Source organism: Salminus brasiliensis, chromosome 19 (genome assembly GCF_030463535.1).
Source record: "Salminus brasiliensis chromosome 19, fSalBra1.hap2, whole genome shotgun sequence".
Taxonomy (NCBI): domain Eukaryota; kingdom Metazoa; phylum Chordata; class Actinopteri; order Characiformes; family Bryconidae; genus Salminus; species Salminus brasiliensis.
The window spans coordinates 12,465,369-12,480,261 of record NC_132896.1 but is presented as its reverse complement, the minus strand read 5'-3'; the positions used below and the strand labels follow the sequence as shown (position 1 = coordinate 12,480,261).

At 40.9% G+C, this 14,893-nt stretch overlaps 1 protein-coding gene across 2 annotated transcripts; it reads left to right on the top strand.

Moving 5' to 3' along the window:
• The first annotated feature begins 3,825 nt into the window (after positions 1-3,825).
• Positions 3,826-14,632, top strand: aup1 (AUP1 lipid droplet regulating VLDL assembly factor). 2 transcript variants are annotated; one of them, XM_072663961.1, is made up of 12 exons: positions 3,826-4,027; positions 5,557-5,694; positions 6,527-6,677; positions 8,197-8,387; positions 9,997-10,069; positions 10,709-10,782; positions 11,047-11,113; positions 11,600-11,705; positions 12,144-12,287; positions 12,864-13,015; positions 13,289-13,377; positions 14,148-14,632. In XM_072663961.1, exons 1-12 carry the CDS (start codon positions 3,987-3,989, stop codon positions 14,185-14,187), a joined length of 1,266 nt encoding a protein of 421 aa, XP_072520062.1. In that variant the 5' UTR covers positions 3,826-3,986; the 3' UTR covers positions 14,188-14,632. The 2 variants fall into 2 exon arrangements, with proteins under 2 accessions (XP_072520062.1, XP_072520061.1); XM_072663960.1 differs by having other exon boundaries at positions 6,527-6,683.
• The last annotated feature ends 261 nt before the right edge of the window (positions 14,633-14,893 follow it).

Below are 14,893 nucleotides of genomic sequence, written 5' to 3'. Positions count from 1 at the left end.
GCTATGTCTTGCGGAGTCCATATATATATTTGGTGGCATGATGGGGGGCATACAAAATACTAGTCAGGTGATTTCCCATCAGTTGAATGTCACCATTCTGCAAATGACCCAAGTATGGCCTCATGAGCTGTCTGCTGACTCAAAATGACTGAGCATATAACAATTCATTTCCAAATAAATATGTAATCATTTGCTAAACTCTAAAAACCTTTCTATCATTATTTGAACTGTTTTGCAAAAAAATGCTGGCTATTGCAGTTAGTTTCACATAATGTATTAAACATTTCCAACTGTTGGTAATGAGGAACACACATATGGCTGATGAGAAACTAGACTAAATGAAATTAAGCATTTAATCTAGGAGAGTGAACATGGATGAGCATTATCAAGCCAGAAAAACACCATTATTGGACTCCAAGGGGCTGTTAGATCCTCCTAACTGTCCTGTCAATACATCTGTCCATCTATGTAGGCTACATGTTGATTTATCTACAGTAAATCTGTCACCAGCCATTCATGTTTCCATGCATTTATAATCCACCACTGGTTCCATGTCTCTCTGCCCATCACTTGAAAAAGAGATATTCACTTTTTGTGTGCTGTTCATACCAGGTTAGGTGAAGATCTCAAAGACAAGACAAAAGACAAATACAAGCACCGAACATCCTTGAAACACTGTCTCCCAGGCACGGCTGCGGCCCAGCACCAAAGTTCTACGGTTACACAAACTTTGCTTTCGCCCGCTCTCAATCAAACCCCTTTCTCTTCGCCTGCCATCTGTTCCACAAGAATCTGTTTCACTCTCCGAGCCAAGCCTAGCCTTTATTGGTCTTAATGGCGCTATCAGCTGAGCCGCCAAACCCAATTACTGCTTAAAAAGGGAGGCCACCCCAGCTAATCATGGCCGTCTAACCTGATTTGGCTGTGATGAAGAGACGGGATAAAGAGCAGTTAATGGAGGGAGAATGATCTCACAAATACAAAAAACTCAATTCATTTCTCTGGGAGGGCAATCTGTCCGATTCAGCTCTAATGGAGTGGAGTTTCATTAGACTCAGGGTCTAAGCAGCCGTCCCATCTCCTCTTATCATCCCAATGACAAATACTATCAAATATGTGCGAGTCGTCATTTGAGTTGAGTCTGGAGAAAAAAACAAAAGCTCAGATTTCTTTTTCAACCTGTTTATGTATCAACCAGCCAGAGAGCATGACTACATACAGTTGAAAGACTGGGATTAATAGGGATAAGGTGAAGAAACACAGCTTATGTTGAACAACATGGCCAATTCAGTGTGTTTTCACAAGCAAACCACAAAAATATGAAAAGCACAATAGTGTGTATGTGTGTAAACAAAGATTACCACTGATGTCTGAAGCCTGCACGACCCTTTTCCCATACACAAAGCCTTTCAACCAGAAGGTTTGCACAATTCTACCTTAACCTGATCATGTGTAACTTTTAGAGCACAATGCTTTTGACACACCTATCTCATTCATACAGTGTGTAACGTGTGGATGTGTGCGTTCACCTGAAGACTCAGATGCAGCCAGTTTGTTTCTGTATACCAACGCTGCGGCGTGAGGCAGAAGGGCAGAGGGGCAGCGTTGGCCTAGCGGAGCCGGGCCAGGCCGTACAGACGGACATTAGGCCAAGCTGGAGTTAAAATCCTATTAGTTTGAGTTGGGAATCGGATTATCGTCGTCGAGAATCACTCGTCTGGCAACTAGGGTCTAATTTGCGCCAATCAACGGCAATTATTGAGGGGAAGGGGAGCCTCTATTAGGGAGGCTCATCCACTTAGGCTAATGAATGGGGCAGATTCAATCTCTTGCTGCAGAGACATATTGGGGAGATGCAGCTGGAGGCGAATGCACTGCACTGAAGGAGCACCGCTGTTATTTATCAGTGCGAGAGGAAAAGGGATGGACTTCCTTTGGGGTGCGTGCCCCTTTAAAAGAGTTTGCAGGGGCCTCTTTATGGAGGCTACAACGGGCTGGATATCCACTGCAGTTAGGCCATCATGCACTTCTTTATTACATAACACAATTTTATCCATGTTTACCAATGATGGCTCATGGCCCACCTTTTATGTTCAACAGGGAATTATACCAGGACAGGAATTTGTCCTTGCTTCTAGTTAGGCCTAGAAGAGCTGCCATGGTGTTTTTGATGACAGAGGAACACTTAGTTAAGGGGATATGAAAGATAATTGTGCCCTCTAGTGTGTGAAAACTGTCAGTGTGTTTCAAGTCAAGTCAAGTCAAGTGGGTTTTATTGTCATTTCAACTACATACAGAGTACACAGTGAAACGAAACAACGTTCCTCCAGGACCATGGTGCAATGTAGACAGTGCATACAAAACACAAGTGAAACACAAACAAACAAGTGCGGACAGACAACACAACACAGTACAGACCAGAGAATAATAAATAATTGCAGGTAGTGTGCAAATTGTGCAATGTGTAATAAATAGAGTCCAGTGAGGTAGTAAAGTAAAGTTATTAGTGCAATGCTTTGTGCAAAAATGCTTCCCCTTTTTTCCTGGGGTAAATGGTTGGAGAGAGAGAGAGAGAGAGAGAGAGAGAGAGAGAGGGAGAGTGTACATGTACCAGAAAGATATCAGTTCAGAAGTTGAGTTGTGTTGAGGAGTCTGATGGCTTGGGGGAAGAAGCTGTTGCAGAGTCTGGTCGTGTTGGACCGGATGCTGCGGTACCCAAATCTCAACCAAATCTCAACCCAAATAAGGCACATCATTCACATGAGACACATAAGACAAACAAGCCTTTATTATGCATGTAGGAGTAGTTGTAGACTTCATGGAGTGAAAAGGGAAAGGGTTTCGGTCTTCAGAGTCACATTTGTTAGCAAACCCAAAGCTAAAGCTGACCATACGTAGCTGTGTCTTATCAGCTCCATACTCAATGGATTTGCTTGTCTTGTAACACAAACAACCAAAAAATGTATTGATAGGTTCCAGAAATACATGCTATTTGATGGTTTAGAGACCCCAATTTAAAACATGGCTGCATTCAGTGGGCTTTTGCTGGACATGGAGGCTCTGCGCAGCCTGTTGGGAGACATTTATGTAGGCCGTAATGTGTCCATATGTAAATTCTGTGAGTTTATTAGCTAGCATCTTGTGGAGCTACAGGGCCTTTCTGGGGCATGTAGTATCAGGGTTGAATGTAACATGGGACAATGATGATGTATGGATTTCTTCATATGTACACCTATTTTGTGGTCAAAGAGCTTTTAATGATTTAAGCAAACATCAGATTTTTTCATTATCACCTCTAAAAAGTTTGAAAATCATCATTAACCTTATATTTTTAAGAATTTGACTGTTTTACTATGTTATCACAACCTCAGTGTGGGTGAGGTCTCAGCACTGGCTTCTCTAATAAAGGTACTAGCACTAACGCTAGCGCTAGCTGGGCTACGCCTGCGCTTCAATTGGTTGAATATGGACATTCATCATTAGGTTAAAAAGAATAAATAAATAATACAATTTTTCTTTTTCTCGTATTAATATCCTTCTTCGGCCAACTAGAATATTCGCCATCGTACACAAAGACCTAGCTAGCCACATTTGAAAGTGCAGGGCGCACTCCTCGCCGCTAGATGTCCCTCTACAAAAACAAAGCCGTGCTTCAATAAGCCTGAGCTGTCCTTTCGAAAGCTGGGGTGCAGTGAAATCAGCCCTCCTGAGCTGATCTGAGAACAGTGTCACATTTCTGCCCCTGCGGCTCAAATGGGAGTAGGGCTGTTTGGAGCTGGTCCTGCGTCAGGGTAAAGGGCACACACAGCTATACGGGGAGCTTTTTCAATATCAAGATTTCAATATGGCGACGGAGGGAGTGCAGATAAATAATACAAGCTAACCAGGCGAAGACACGACCTAATAACAAGTGTTAACACCTTGCAGAATAGCATGCAGGAAACTAACCGACCCATACTGACTGAAGCGTACAGAAAACTGGCATAATGGAAACACGGGGCATAGAGCAGATGTTTGACTTCCAGCGGTAAGATTCACTTTTAGCATCGATGCTAGCTAGTTTTGCTTTTAGTGAAGTAGCAGCAGGCTAATCCAGTGAGCTAGTTAGCTAGCAGAGGATTAGGTCAAAGTGAGCGATGCCAACGTGTGTATTTACCTCAGTCTGCTGCAGCGGTGACTGTTTTTACATGCCATGTAGATCTAAGGCCAGTAAAACACTCCTAGGTAAACACCTCACTGGGAGCAGACAGGTGTTGTCAGATTGCTAATGAACGGAAATAGCTAGCTAGCACTAACTAGCTATAGCGAACTTGGCGAACGACCCTTCATTTCGAAAGTAGGTTATCAGTCCAGAGGTTCGGTTAATGGCGAGTTAGTAGTAGTAGTAGCCGTCACCAAACTTGTGGATAAAACCTAGATAGCTAAGTTAGTTAGCACTAGTAACAAGACAGCCTCTGACCATTCAGATGGACAATCATGAGTAATCCTGTAGATTTAATATTGGTCTCTTGTTAACACGTGTCTAGAGCCTGGTTGTTAGCTAGATAGCTCAATTCTGTAGATAACTGGTGCTAGTTTTTTTACTACACATGTAAGCTAGCTAGCTAATATGCTATGTATGTGTCGTTAGACTTTACATTTGATGCGCTGTGAGACTTAGCTAAGTTTCTTCCTAGCCAGCTACGCTATATGTCCCAATGTTTACGGACACCCCTTCTAATGAATGCCTGCAGCTAATTCAAGATGCACCCATTGCTGACACAGATGTGCAAATGTTCATAAACAGCTTGTCCAGTCCCTGTAAAGAAGTACTGCCAGTAGACTAGGCCTCTCTGGAGCAGATAAACATGAACCTTTTGGCACCATGCCTAATGCAAGCGTGGGCTAGAGGAGTATAAAGCCCCCCAGTATTGAGCTGTGGACCTGTGTTCTCTTGATTCATGGTGCTCCATCCAGTAAACACCTGGTGATCATTCAACATCCTGATCTCACTGACGCCCTTGTCGCGGAGTGTGGTCATACTCACAACAGTGCTCCAAAATCAGGTTGAAAGCCTTCCCTAGACAGTAATCACAGATACTCCAAAAGCAGGAAAACCCTGAATGAGCAGGTGTCCCAGTACTTTTGTCCATACAGTTTAGTGGCCCTTTTTTCATGGTTTCATGGTTTGGTTGACAGTCATTGTTGGCTACATGTAATAACATGTCAATAACACACTAGCTCATTTAGATGAGGTTTTCAGGGCAAATCTTTGTGTAACTTCTGCATAACATCAGCGATGCATTACTGCATACTTAATACTATTACTTGTAACAGTTGCAACTCAATGCAGACAATATCCTTAGTAGACAATATGGAGAATTTAAGAAGCAGCTTGACTATCAACACAATCAGAATAAGAACAGTTGCATAATAACAGCACAAAAACACCAATGTGCAATGCTGTGGTCAGGAAGACAATGGCGCTGTTTTTTTCACTCTTTTTACTCATAAAGCGATGTGACTCTAAAACCCACACTGTTTTTAGTTTATAACGGAAGTGTTTGTCTTTTCCAGGTTGCCCAGTGATGGTGTGATCTTGCTGCTGTTGCTGCTGTACTGCCCAGTTGGCCTTTGCTTGATGTTGTTGCGAATATTTATTGGCGTCCATGTATTTCTAGTGAGCTGTGCACTTCCTGACAGTTTTATAAGAAGGTGAGTAGAGAAGAATAAGCAGAATAAGAATAAGTTTTTTTTTTTTCCTCCCTTTTCAAGCTCAGCTAGCGTATTAAGCCTATTGTAGTTATTCGTTTCTGTTTAGGGCTGGGTTTTGGCAAGTACATTATCACAGTTGTATTATTATGTGTAAGCTAACTCACATCATGGTGATTAATTACTGTAGTATTTGGCAGTAATATCATTAGTTAGTTAATGTTTATTTTACAAAAGTTGCCACACATACAGCCCTGCAGCAAATCTGCATGTCACCGAATAACCTACCAAATGGTAGCAAATAAAGCAACAACACCAGTTCTTATTTTTTTGAATTTACAGTAATATTTACAGTAATATTTGTATTTCCAGATTCAGGTACTTCCTTTTTCCACCATTAAACCCTTCTCCCTTAGCCATTCGGCGCTGAAGCAGCTGTGCCAGCCTAGGTTTTCACTTGAGCACATGGATGGGTCATGTACTAAATGCACTGCATCCCTGTAAACTATATATTTTAAGCAGACATTCATATTCATAGTGAATTATGGAAGGTTAGCATAGGGTGAGAATTTGTATAGTTTTTTATTGCATTGAATTCTCGACCCTCACTCTCCTGCTGAAATGCAACAGAAGAGAGTCGCTTACATGCCTGCTGTGGTGAAAAAGACTGCTGAATACAGGGGTTTCAGTGGGTTACACACAAAAGAGGAAACTGAATATTGTTATTTTTGTGATGTAATCATGTTTATCATTTTCATTAAACGCTGTAGGTGCTTTTTCAATCACATTTTACTAATCAAACATGTAACAGACTGTATTTTTCCTTCTGTTTCAGATTCATAGTACGAGTTATGTGCTCTGTATTAGGTCTGCATGTACGACAGAACAGCCCTCGCTTAAGGGACAAAAGCGTCAAGCTGTACGTCTGCAATCATGTCACTCAGTTCGACCACAACATTATTAACCTCCTTACCTCCTGCAATACTGTGAGTGTACGTCTGTGAGAGAGTGTAAACTGTGTGTGCGCATGTATGCTCTTGTATATCCACACTGATTTTTTTTAATTTATTTATTCATTTTTTTGTTTGTTAACGTAGTAGAATCAGTCTCTTCGTTTGCTGTTGTGCGTCCTTGTCTTTTGGGTTTCTGTAGACACAGCATTGATTTACTCAGTTGTTGTCTTCACAAAGAGGCCTGTTAGTAGCTTTGCAGCTGGGTTGACTTAATGTTAGGCTAGAGTCCAGTGATTTTGAATCCCATTGTCTTTGTCTCAGCACATCAGAGAGTTGACTTGGTTGTTGTAGAAGAGACCGCATACTCATCTGTGTGTTTTCTCTGTGCTAATTTTCAGAAGCTTTCTATTTTGCTATTGGTTGTTTAAATGCAAAAATGTTAAGCTTCCTTTTCAGTGCTGTGTGTATAGGTCTTGCATGTCTTTAGGGCAAAGGGGTAGAAGATTACATCATTCCAAAACAACCAGTTATTTCAGTTTGTACAGGACCTGCCAGCAAAAAGCTGTCACCATTGTACATAGTGTGATTATGGCATGCACACTTTGCTTTTTCATGCTAATGGCAGCCATGTCCAGTTGCCTGAGCTGAAATAATATTTACAGAAAAAACATGTTCTTGGAATTCTTGAGTACTTGTCAATGAGCTGCATTTTGTCACTTTTATAGTGGTTGATTTTTTCTTTCTGACAGAAGAGATCCCTGAGAGTCTGGGCCTAAGCAATGACTGAGGCGTTTTAAATGAGTTGATGGTCACTGGTTGAAATATGAATGGGATTTTTTTCGCCATTCTAAACGTGACGCCTGTTTACGGATAAAGTCCTTTATCAAAAAGAGTCCGTCAGCTTGCTGGTTACACCGCAAGCGAAGGAGGTTTAATTATATTCTGCTAGTGGAGAAACACCTGGTCCTGTGTGACTGGAAATGGATACCCGGCAGGGTTCCAGAGATGACTGCTGAGCGAACAGACTTGCCTAAAAGGATTTTGGCTATGATTAGTCAGTAAGTTGACTGGTGGAGGAACAGCCCAAGCCTAAAGGAATGGTTAGGAATAGTCAGATTCATTTGATCACACAAGATCTGATCTTAGACTGTCACCAGTCTTATCTTTTGAAATAAACACATCTGTGTATTTATTTGTTACCCACAAACAAATGGATGTAGTCTTTATCGGGTGGGCGAATTAGTTCAGTCAATTTAAGTCCAGTGTTACCTCAGCACACTGTGTTCTGATTCTGTGCACTAAGATCCAGTTAAAAGGCAGAAAAGTACTACAAATCAGGATGTTTTGGACATACTAATGTTCCATCGTTAGCTTAAATGTTTTTTAAAAAGGCTGTCCAGACCGTTTTACTAAATTTTGTTTTAGCAGCATGAACGTAGCATCTCCTGTTGCAAACCAAGAAACACAGTCAGATATGAAACACTTCTTTCTGCTGTAGAAAATGTAAATGAATTAGTTCTTTTTCTTGATCTCCTACTTCTTGTTTTCCCAGCCATTGTTGGAGGGCCCTTCAGGGTTTGTTTGTTGGGCCCGGGGCTTTATGGAGCTGGGTACTGTAGCGGGCAGAAGGGCTGAGCTGGCAGAGACTCTGCGAGGGTACTGCTCTGCTCCTGAAGCCCCGCCTCTACTGCTCTTCCCAGAGGAGGACACCACCAATGGCCGTGCAGGCCTCCTCAAATTCAGGTAAGTGACCAAGTTGATGATGGTAATATCTATATCTTGTCTTTAAAACAATATAAAAAAACCTTTATTAAATGTACATTCTGTAGTAAGGGTGGGCAATCCGTGTACTCAGTTTGATGATGCTCGATATGCATCTCGATTAGGCATGTTCTTTCTGACTAATTTTGATATGAATTATTTTAAAGTCAACATTAAAAACTTTATTTACTGACATTTACACATACATGCTCCTTACTACAGTAGGGTGATTTCTGTGTGGTGAGCTTGGAGCAGCACACTGGCTAGCACAGTTTACATAAATAGTTGAAAAACCAAAGTAAACATAATCATGCCATATCATTGTATATTCACCACAGAACATGATCTGATCGCCAGGTATAATGCCAGGCTCTGGAGTACTGGAGACTGTCTCATGTTTCTATTAGGGATGTGCAGTGGTACTTGAGTACTCGGTATGGTGCCAGTGTTTGAGTATTTGTCAGACTTCTTTATGGGAACATTTAGAGAATGTTCAGGTTTATGCTTATTGCTAACAGGTCCATAGAATGGGACTGTTTGGCATGAGCACATTGTTAAGGATGTGACTGAGTTTCCGCAGCTGTAAGCCGCACCCTAGTTGATGGTAGCTAGCTGTTAACTGCTCTAGCTCTTGTTAAATGGGTTTACTGAACACTGAAGATATGTTTTTCTGACAAGCTCACATGTTCACACATCATCCACTGAGACAAATTACCTTGCATAGCATATAACGCTGTACTGGGGTTGGGGTAGCTCAGTAGCCCCTCAGGGGAAGTCTCTGTTAGTCATTCGATATAAACACCTACCAATTTTTCTCAGCTTTTTATAAATAATTATCACATTTTCAAATGTTCCTGTGTGCACTGCGAATTTGTTGCACTACTGAATACAGCATCTAAAAGTACTACAAAGTTCTTTTTCAGCACTTTTCATTACCTCTTTACAGTTATTCAAATATTGTCATTAGTCAGAATGCACCGCCCTCGTTTCTTTGCAGTTTATTTCTTACCTCTGTTATATACTGGCTGTTGTTGGTCATTTTTTGGTAAAGTTTTCTGTGGTCTAAGCTTGAGCAAGTACAAAAAAGTATGATTCATTTCAGAATGGCTGTGAAAAGAAGGCTCCATTTGACCATGCTTAGGTAAGGTCCTTGGTGTAAGAGCTCAGGTGATTAGATGCCGAGCTGTCCTGGGATGGCTGCCAGGCCCTTGCTAAGCTGCTCCAAAGCTGCCCACGTCCGCCTGACCACCAATTAATCACACAGTGTGAAGCTGTGACTGGACAGTAATGCAAGCTTGCTCACTGCAGTCTCTGCAGGTGCAAAATGGCTCAAAAGCCATTGAGCTTATAGCCATCTTAGCCCCTCCTCTTTCCAGGGTGGTTTTTGTTAGGACTGTAACATGACAGCCTCAGATCAATGGAAAAACTGATCGTTCTGCAAAACCAAAGACTTTTTTTTTCTCAGATGTTACAAAGGAATGAACGGAGTGTTTTTATAGTATGAACAAAAATTAATATCACAAAGACATTTCTGATCACTGCACATCTACAAGAAATATCTTACATGGTCTGCCTCTTTCTCCTATTCCAGCTCCTGGCCTTTCTCCATGGCCGACTCCGTTCAGCCTGTGGCCTTGGTGGTGAAGAGGCCACTCTTAGCTGTGGTAATTATTAATGTTTTTAGTAGCTTGCCGTTCACTTGGTTATGTGTTCTCCTTCAGCCCTAGTGGAAAGCTGCATGTTCCAAACAACTGTAATCTATCAATTATATATGAAGTAGAAAAAATTTAGCTTAGTTAAATTGATACTCTAAAGTGCAACTGGCTTTACCATTTTACAGTGTGGCTCGTGCTGCAAGTTAGTCGAAAGAAGTTGCTTGTGGGGCTCCCACAATCTAACCCTTTCAACCCCTCTTGCTCCCCATAGCATGCTCACAGAGGGCCCTTTCTGTAAGCACCTGCCTCATTAGGAGGATATTTATAGAAGCCTGCAGAGGCTGTTGATAATAAGTGACACACTGTAGAGTTGCTGAAGGTCATCAGATCAGATGGTGAACCCTTTGCCATTCTGTTCTTTCGTTCTTTTCCACTGCAGCAAATGTTAGCTATCGCTGCTCGTTCTGAAGCATGGTGTCATTAGTGTAGTACAACTGGAAGGTGGTATATACAGTACTGTACAACACAGCTTCACTGGAGCAATACATTGATCGGCACCAGCGGTCAGGGGAAGGGCAGAGAATTTCAGCTGTCTGCCACTAACAAACAACTTCCCTTTGTGCCCATCTCTATTTTCTGTCCTCTTAGAATGTACCAGAGTCTTCATGGCTGGCAGAATTGCTGTGGACGTTTTTTGTCCCATTTACAGTGTATCAAGTAAGGTACTACATATTATTGTCTCTCTTACTACTGGTGGTATTTATTTAAATTATGCTTTTCAAAGTAATGGATGATTATTTATTATTGTTATTTATCTTTGCACACGTTTTCATTCAGACAATGCATCATTTGCAAATCTATTTGCTAGACTTAATCTTGACAGTTTCTTGATTATATGAAGAGACTGTTTTCATTTGAATATGTAAACAATTAGTAGTGCTTATTTTAAACTCCACTTTTTCTGGTTCTTCCTTAAATACCATCAGGTGGCTTCTTCCTGTGTTTAGACAAGATGGAGAATCACATCAAGAATTTGCCAACAGAGTTCAAGAGGTATGGTGTTCACTTGTGTGGTATGCTTGCATGTTTAAAAATGCAGTAGATGAATAAAAATAAGAATAAGTAAACTGTAGACATGCAGTCTGTTTTACAAATTATAGTTCCTCAAAGCAGCACAATGAAGAATTTTTACAAAATCTGATGTTAACTGTAGGCCAAATCCCTGGAAGGGACTTGAATGGATATTAATGCAGTTGATACTTCTTTTGTTTGATTAAATATGATATGTTTAAATGGACCATGATCTTCAAGTAGAGCAGAATTCAACAGTGGTCATGTCTAAACCTCATCTGTGTACTATTTAGATTAGTAGTTTAACCGAAAACTATTTGAAGGCATCCTCTTTTTTGAAGGCATTTCTTTGTTGTTTTTTTGTGCTAACCTTGTATTGTGCAAACATTCAGATCCAGAACTTCAAATGAAGAGTGGCACAAATAGGAGTATGTCTGATCTTGTTTTATCTTTTGTTCCTTTATTCAGCTTCTGGCAACTGAGCTTGGTGTGGTCTCAACACAGATCACCAAGGCAGACAAAGCTGAGCACATCAAAAGGAAAAGGCACACAGTCCCACATGCCACACACTCGAGTAAGTACAGATACAGATTTGATGGTGGGAAGCTGGACGCTGGAGTGTACTGTGCTTTAACGGACTACATATGGGCTCAATGCAGACTGATCTGATTGTTTACTGCTAAACCTCAACTGAAAGTATAAAAGAAGAGCATATTTTACAGGAACCTTCTACACACTTATGGGGAGGGACAGTGCAAACACTTTTATTTGCTGCACTACATCCAGTGAAACCGTAGTAGTTATGCTCTCTTTGTAATTAGAGTGTTAGTGTAATTTAAGTACTGACTGTATCCAAGACATGCTTGTTTTTCATGCTAACAATGTTTTATTGTTATCGTGATAAATTATTATCCACCTCTGATATTTCTATTCACTGATTCTTTGGTGACATTAATGATAAGGGTGTGTGTTTTTGTTTTTGGTTTGTTTTCCTCTTCCTCTTTATGTCTAGATTTGGGTGCCAGACCTCGCACCGTGGCACAGGGTTTCCTAGGTTCAAGCCCAGGGGCAGAGGATCCCAGAGTGGTGCGTATGGCACAGCAGGTGAAGGAAGTGCTACCTGACATCCCCCTTAGTGTCATCACCAGAGACCTGCGTAAGTCATTCTTTGATTTCTCTTACAGCAGCAATTCTCAAAAACTCAAAATTCTCAAACTCAAAGACTTAACTTACCTGCCTGTCTTCATTGTGGGTTAATTATACATTGGTGTATACACTATATGTCCAAATGTTTGTGGACACCCCTTCTAATGAACGCATTCAGCTACTTTAAGTTGCACCCATTGCTGAGACTGTATTGTCAATAGAATAGTACTCTCAGCAAATATACATGAATCTATTGGCATCATGTCTAATGTCAGGCTAGAGGGGTATAAGTCCCCCAGCATTGACCTGTGACGATGTTCCCTGGAATGATGGTGCTCCATTCAGTACTTTTAGGATGTGAGAATGAGGTGGGGTGGTGATCATCCAACATCCCGACCTTGCTAATGCACTTGTTGCTAAATGCAATCAAGTCCTTACAGCACTGGTTCAAAACCTAGTAGAAAGCTTTTCCTGGACAGTAGACACAGTTACTGTTATTGCTCTCATAGTATGGCTCTGTCTGTTTTATGAAATCATCTTTATCTGAATCTTAATATTCTTGCTCTCCTGTGTGGTGTCCATGTAGTGCAAACAAACTGTGTGGATGCAACTATTACCAACCTGCTGGAGAGCACTGAGCAGTATCACACAGAGCCTGCAGAGGGTGCTACATCAGGCCTATCCCGACCTCTAATCACCACCACTCCTTCTGTTGCTGCCTCCCCACCAACTCTAAAGGTGACGACAACCTCGCAACTAACTAATTTAGTCAGGAACATGTCAGATGTTTCATAAATACTAGGGTAGCACTGATTATACGTTTAACTGCATGTTAGTTTTGCTTAGGGCTAAACTCTGTTGTGGATGATCTCATTAGAAACAACATGTCTACAGTGTGTTTGAGCTGAGGCCTGAATGTCTTCAGAACTTTCATGGCATGTGTGTGTATATCCAAGTTGTGTGTATTTGGCAGCCCGCATAGTTCATTTCTCTTGTTTATTCAATCTACAGCCAGCTGCCAAATCTTTTGAAAAATCGCCAGTAGACAGACACATGTCTCTACAGGACAGAAAAGCGGCCTTGTATGAGTATGCACGAAGGTAAGCCCTGAACATCTGATGTTAACAAGGACATATAGTGTGATTCAAAAAAAAAAAACCTGGTGTTCTCTACCAGCTCCTGCTGGTCTTTAGTGTGACTTCACATTGTCGGTTGATTAGCTGATGTTACATTTAATTTATTGAACACTGACACTGTAAAATAAATCATCTAGATTATATTCCATGGTTGAACAGGGCAAAAGTGAGCTAGCAGACATGCTAGAAATTGCACTTTGTCAGCAGTAACAGTTGTGTAAGTAAGCGTAGAGCCATTGGCGCTCTGCCAGTGTTTATTTCCACAACACCATGAACTTGAATAGGTGAGTTTGTCTTATTGGCCAGGTCACGGCATCCAGGTACTGTAGTCCAGGTCTTCAACTGGACTGTATTTTTAGATGGTGTTATTTTAGCACATTGTTGATGATCCGCTACAGCATTTAAAAATAATAAGCTTTTGTACGAAAGCTATCCTTTTGTAAAGCCCACAGTTTCGTGAGATTACTTCCTGCTAGTCATGATCTAGAAGGCAGGCACCAACACATTCTCAGAACTGCAGGTTGGCAGGTCAGCTGTGAGCTTTCATATTTACTGGAACAGAAGGGGGCCTCAGTGAGGAGGGGTGGAATTATCCCGGTATTTTTGAGGAGTGAACACATTAAAATAACTAAAGCTTTAAGAACACACAAGAACATTTATCCAATGATTGAAACCAACAGAGATCAACTGCCAGCTTTCTCACCTGCTGTTTTGTCCTTGCCCCTTCTCCTCAGACGTTACATTGAGAAACATGGACTGGAGGAAGACTCGTGAGCTTGGACAAAGCACCGTCCAAGGACGTGTTTAAGGAGAGACGACCGATTTGACACACAATGTTACCCGAACAAGGCGAAGAGATTGTTGCATTGACTACCTGAAATATTTGTGTTATCCAAACATACAGATTGGGGATAAGTTGGACTTCAGTGGATTTTTTTTAATCCTCTTGCATGGCAATCATGCATGCCTTTTTAATTATTTCTCTCTGCTAAAGAAAAAAAAAAAAGATTATTTTGGTAAACAATTTGTACTACACCCCAGTGACAGTGGAACATCTCATATTATTTTTATAAAGTTCAGAATTCAGAAGCGGGGGGTTGGCATTGTGTGGTTCAACAACAACAACAAATAAAAAAACAGTTTGAGGTTCTGTTGTAAGGATATGTGTTGATTCAGTATCAGCTTTTAAAGACATTAAAGATCATTTATAAATGCAAAAGGTCTGATTGATTGTGTCCCCTACATGTGTAGCTGGGTAAATGTAGTAAATCTATGTAATTAATCTGTCAATTGTGATTTTTATAAGCGACATAATATGCAGAGGACTGATGAATTCCTGCTTAGAATGGTAAACATACAGCCATGTTAAAAACAATAGGCCATCCCAATATTTGTTTTTTTTTTACATATTTAAACATCTGAACATTTTGTCTTCATTTTAGCAAAAATGGGAGATGGTAGCAATATAACATCACAAAAA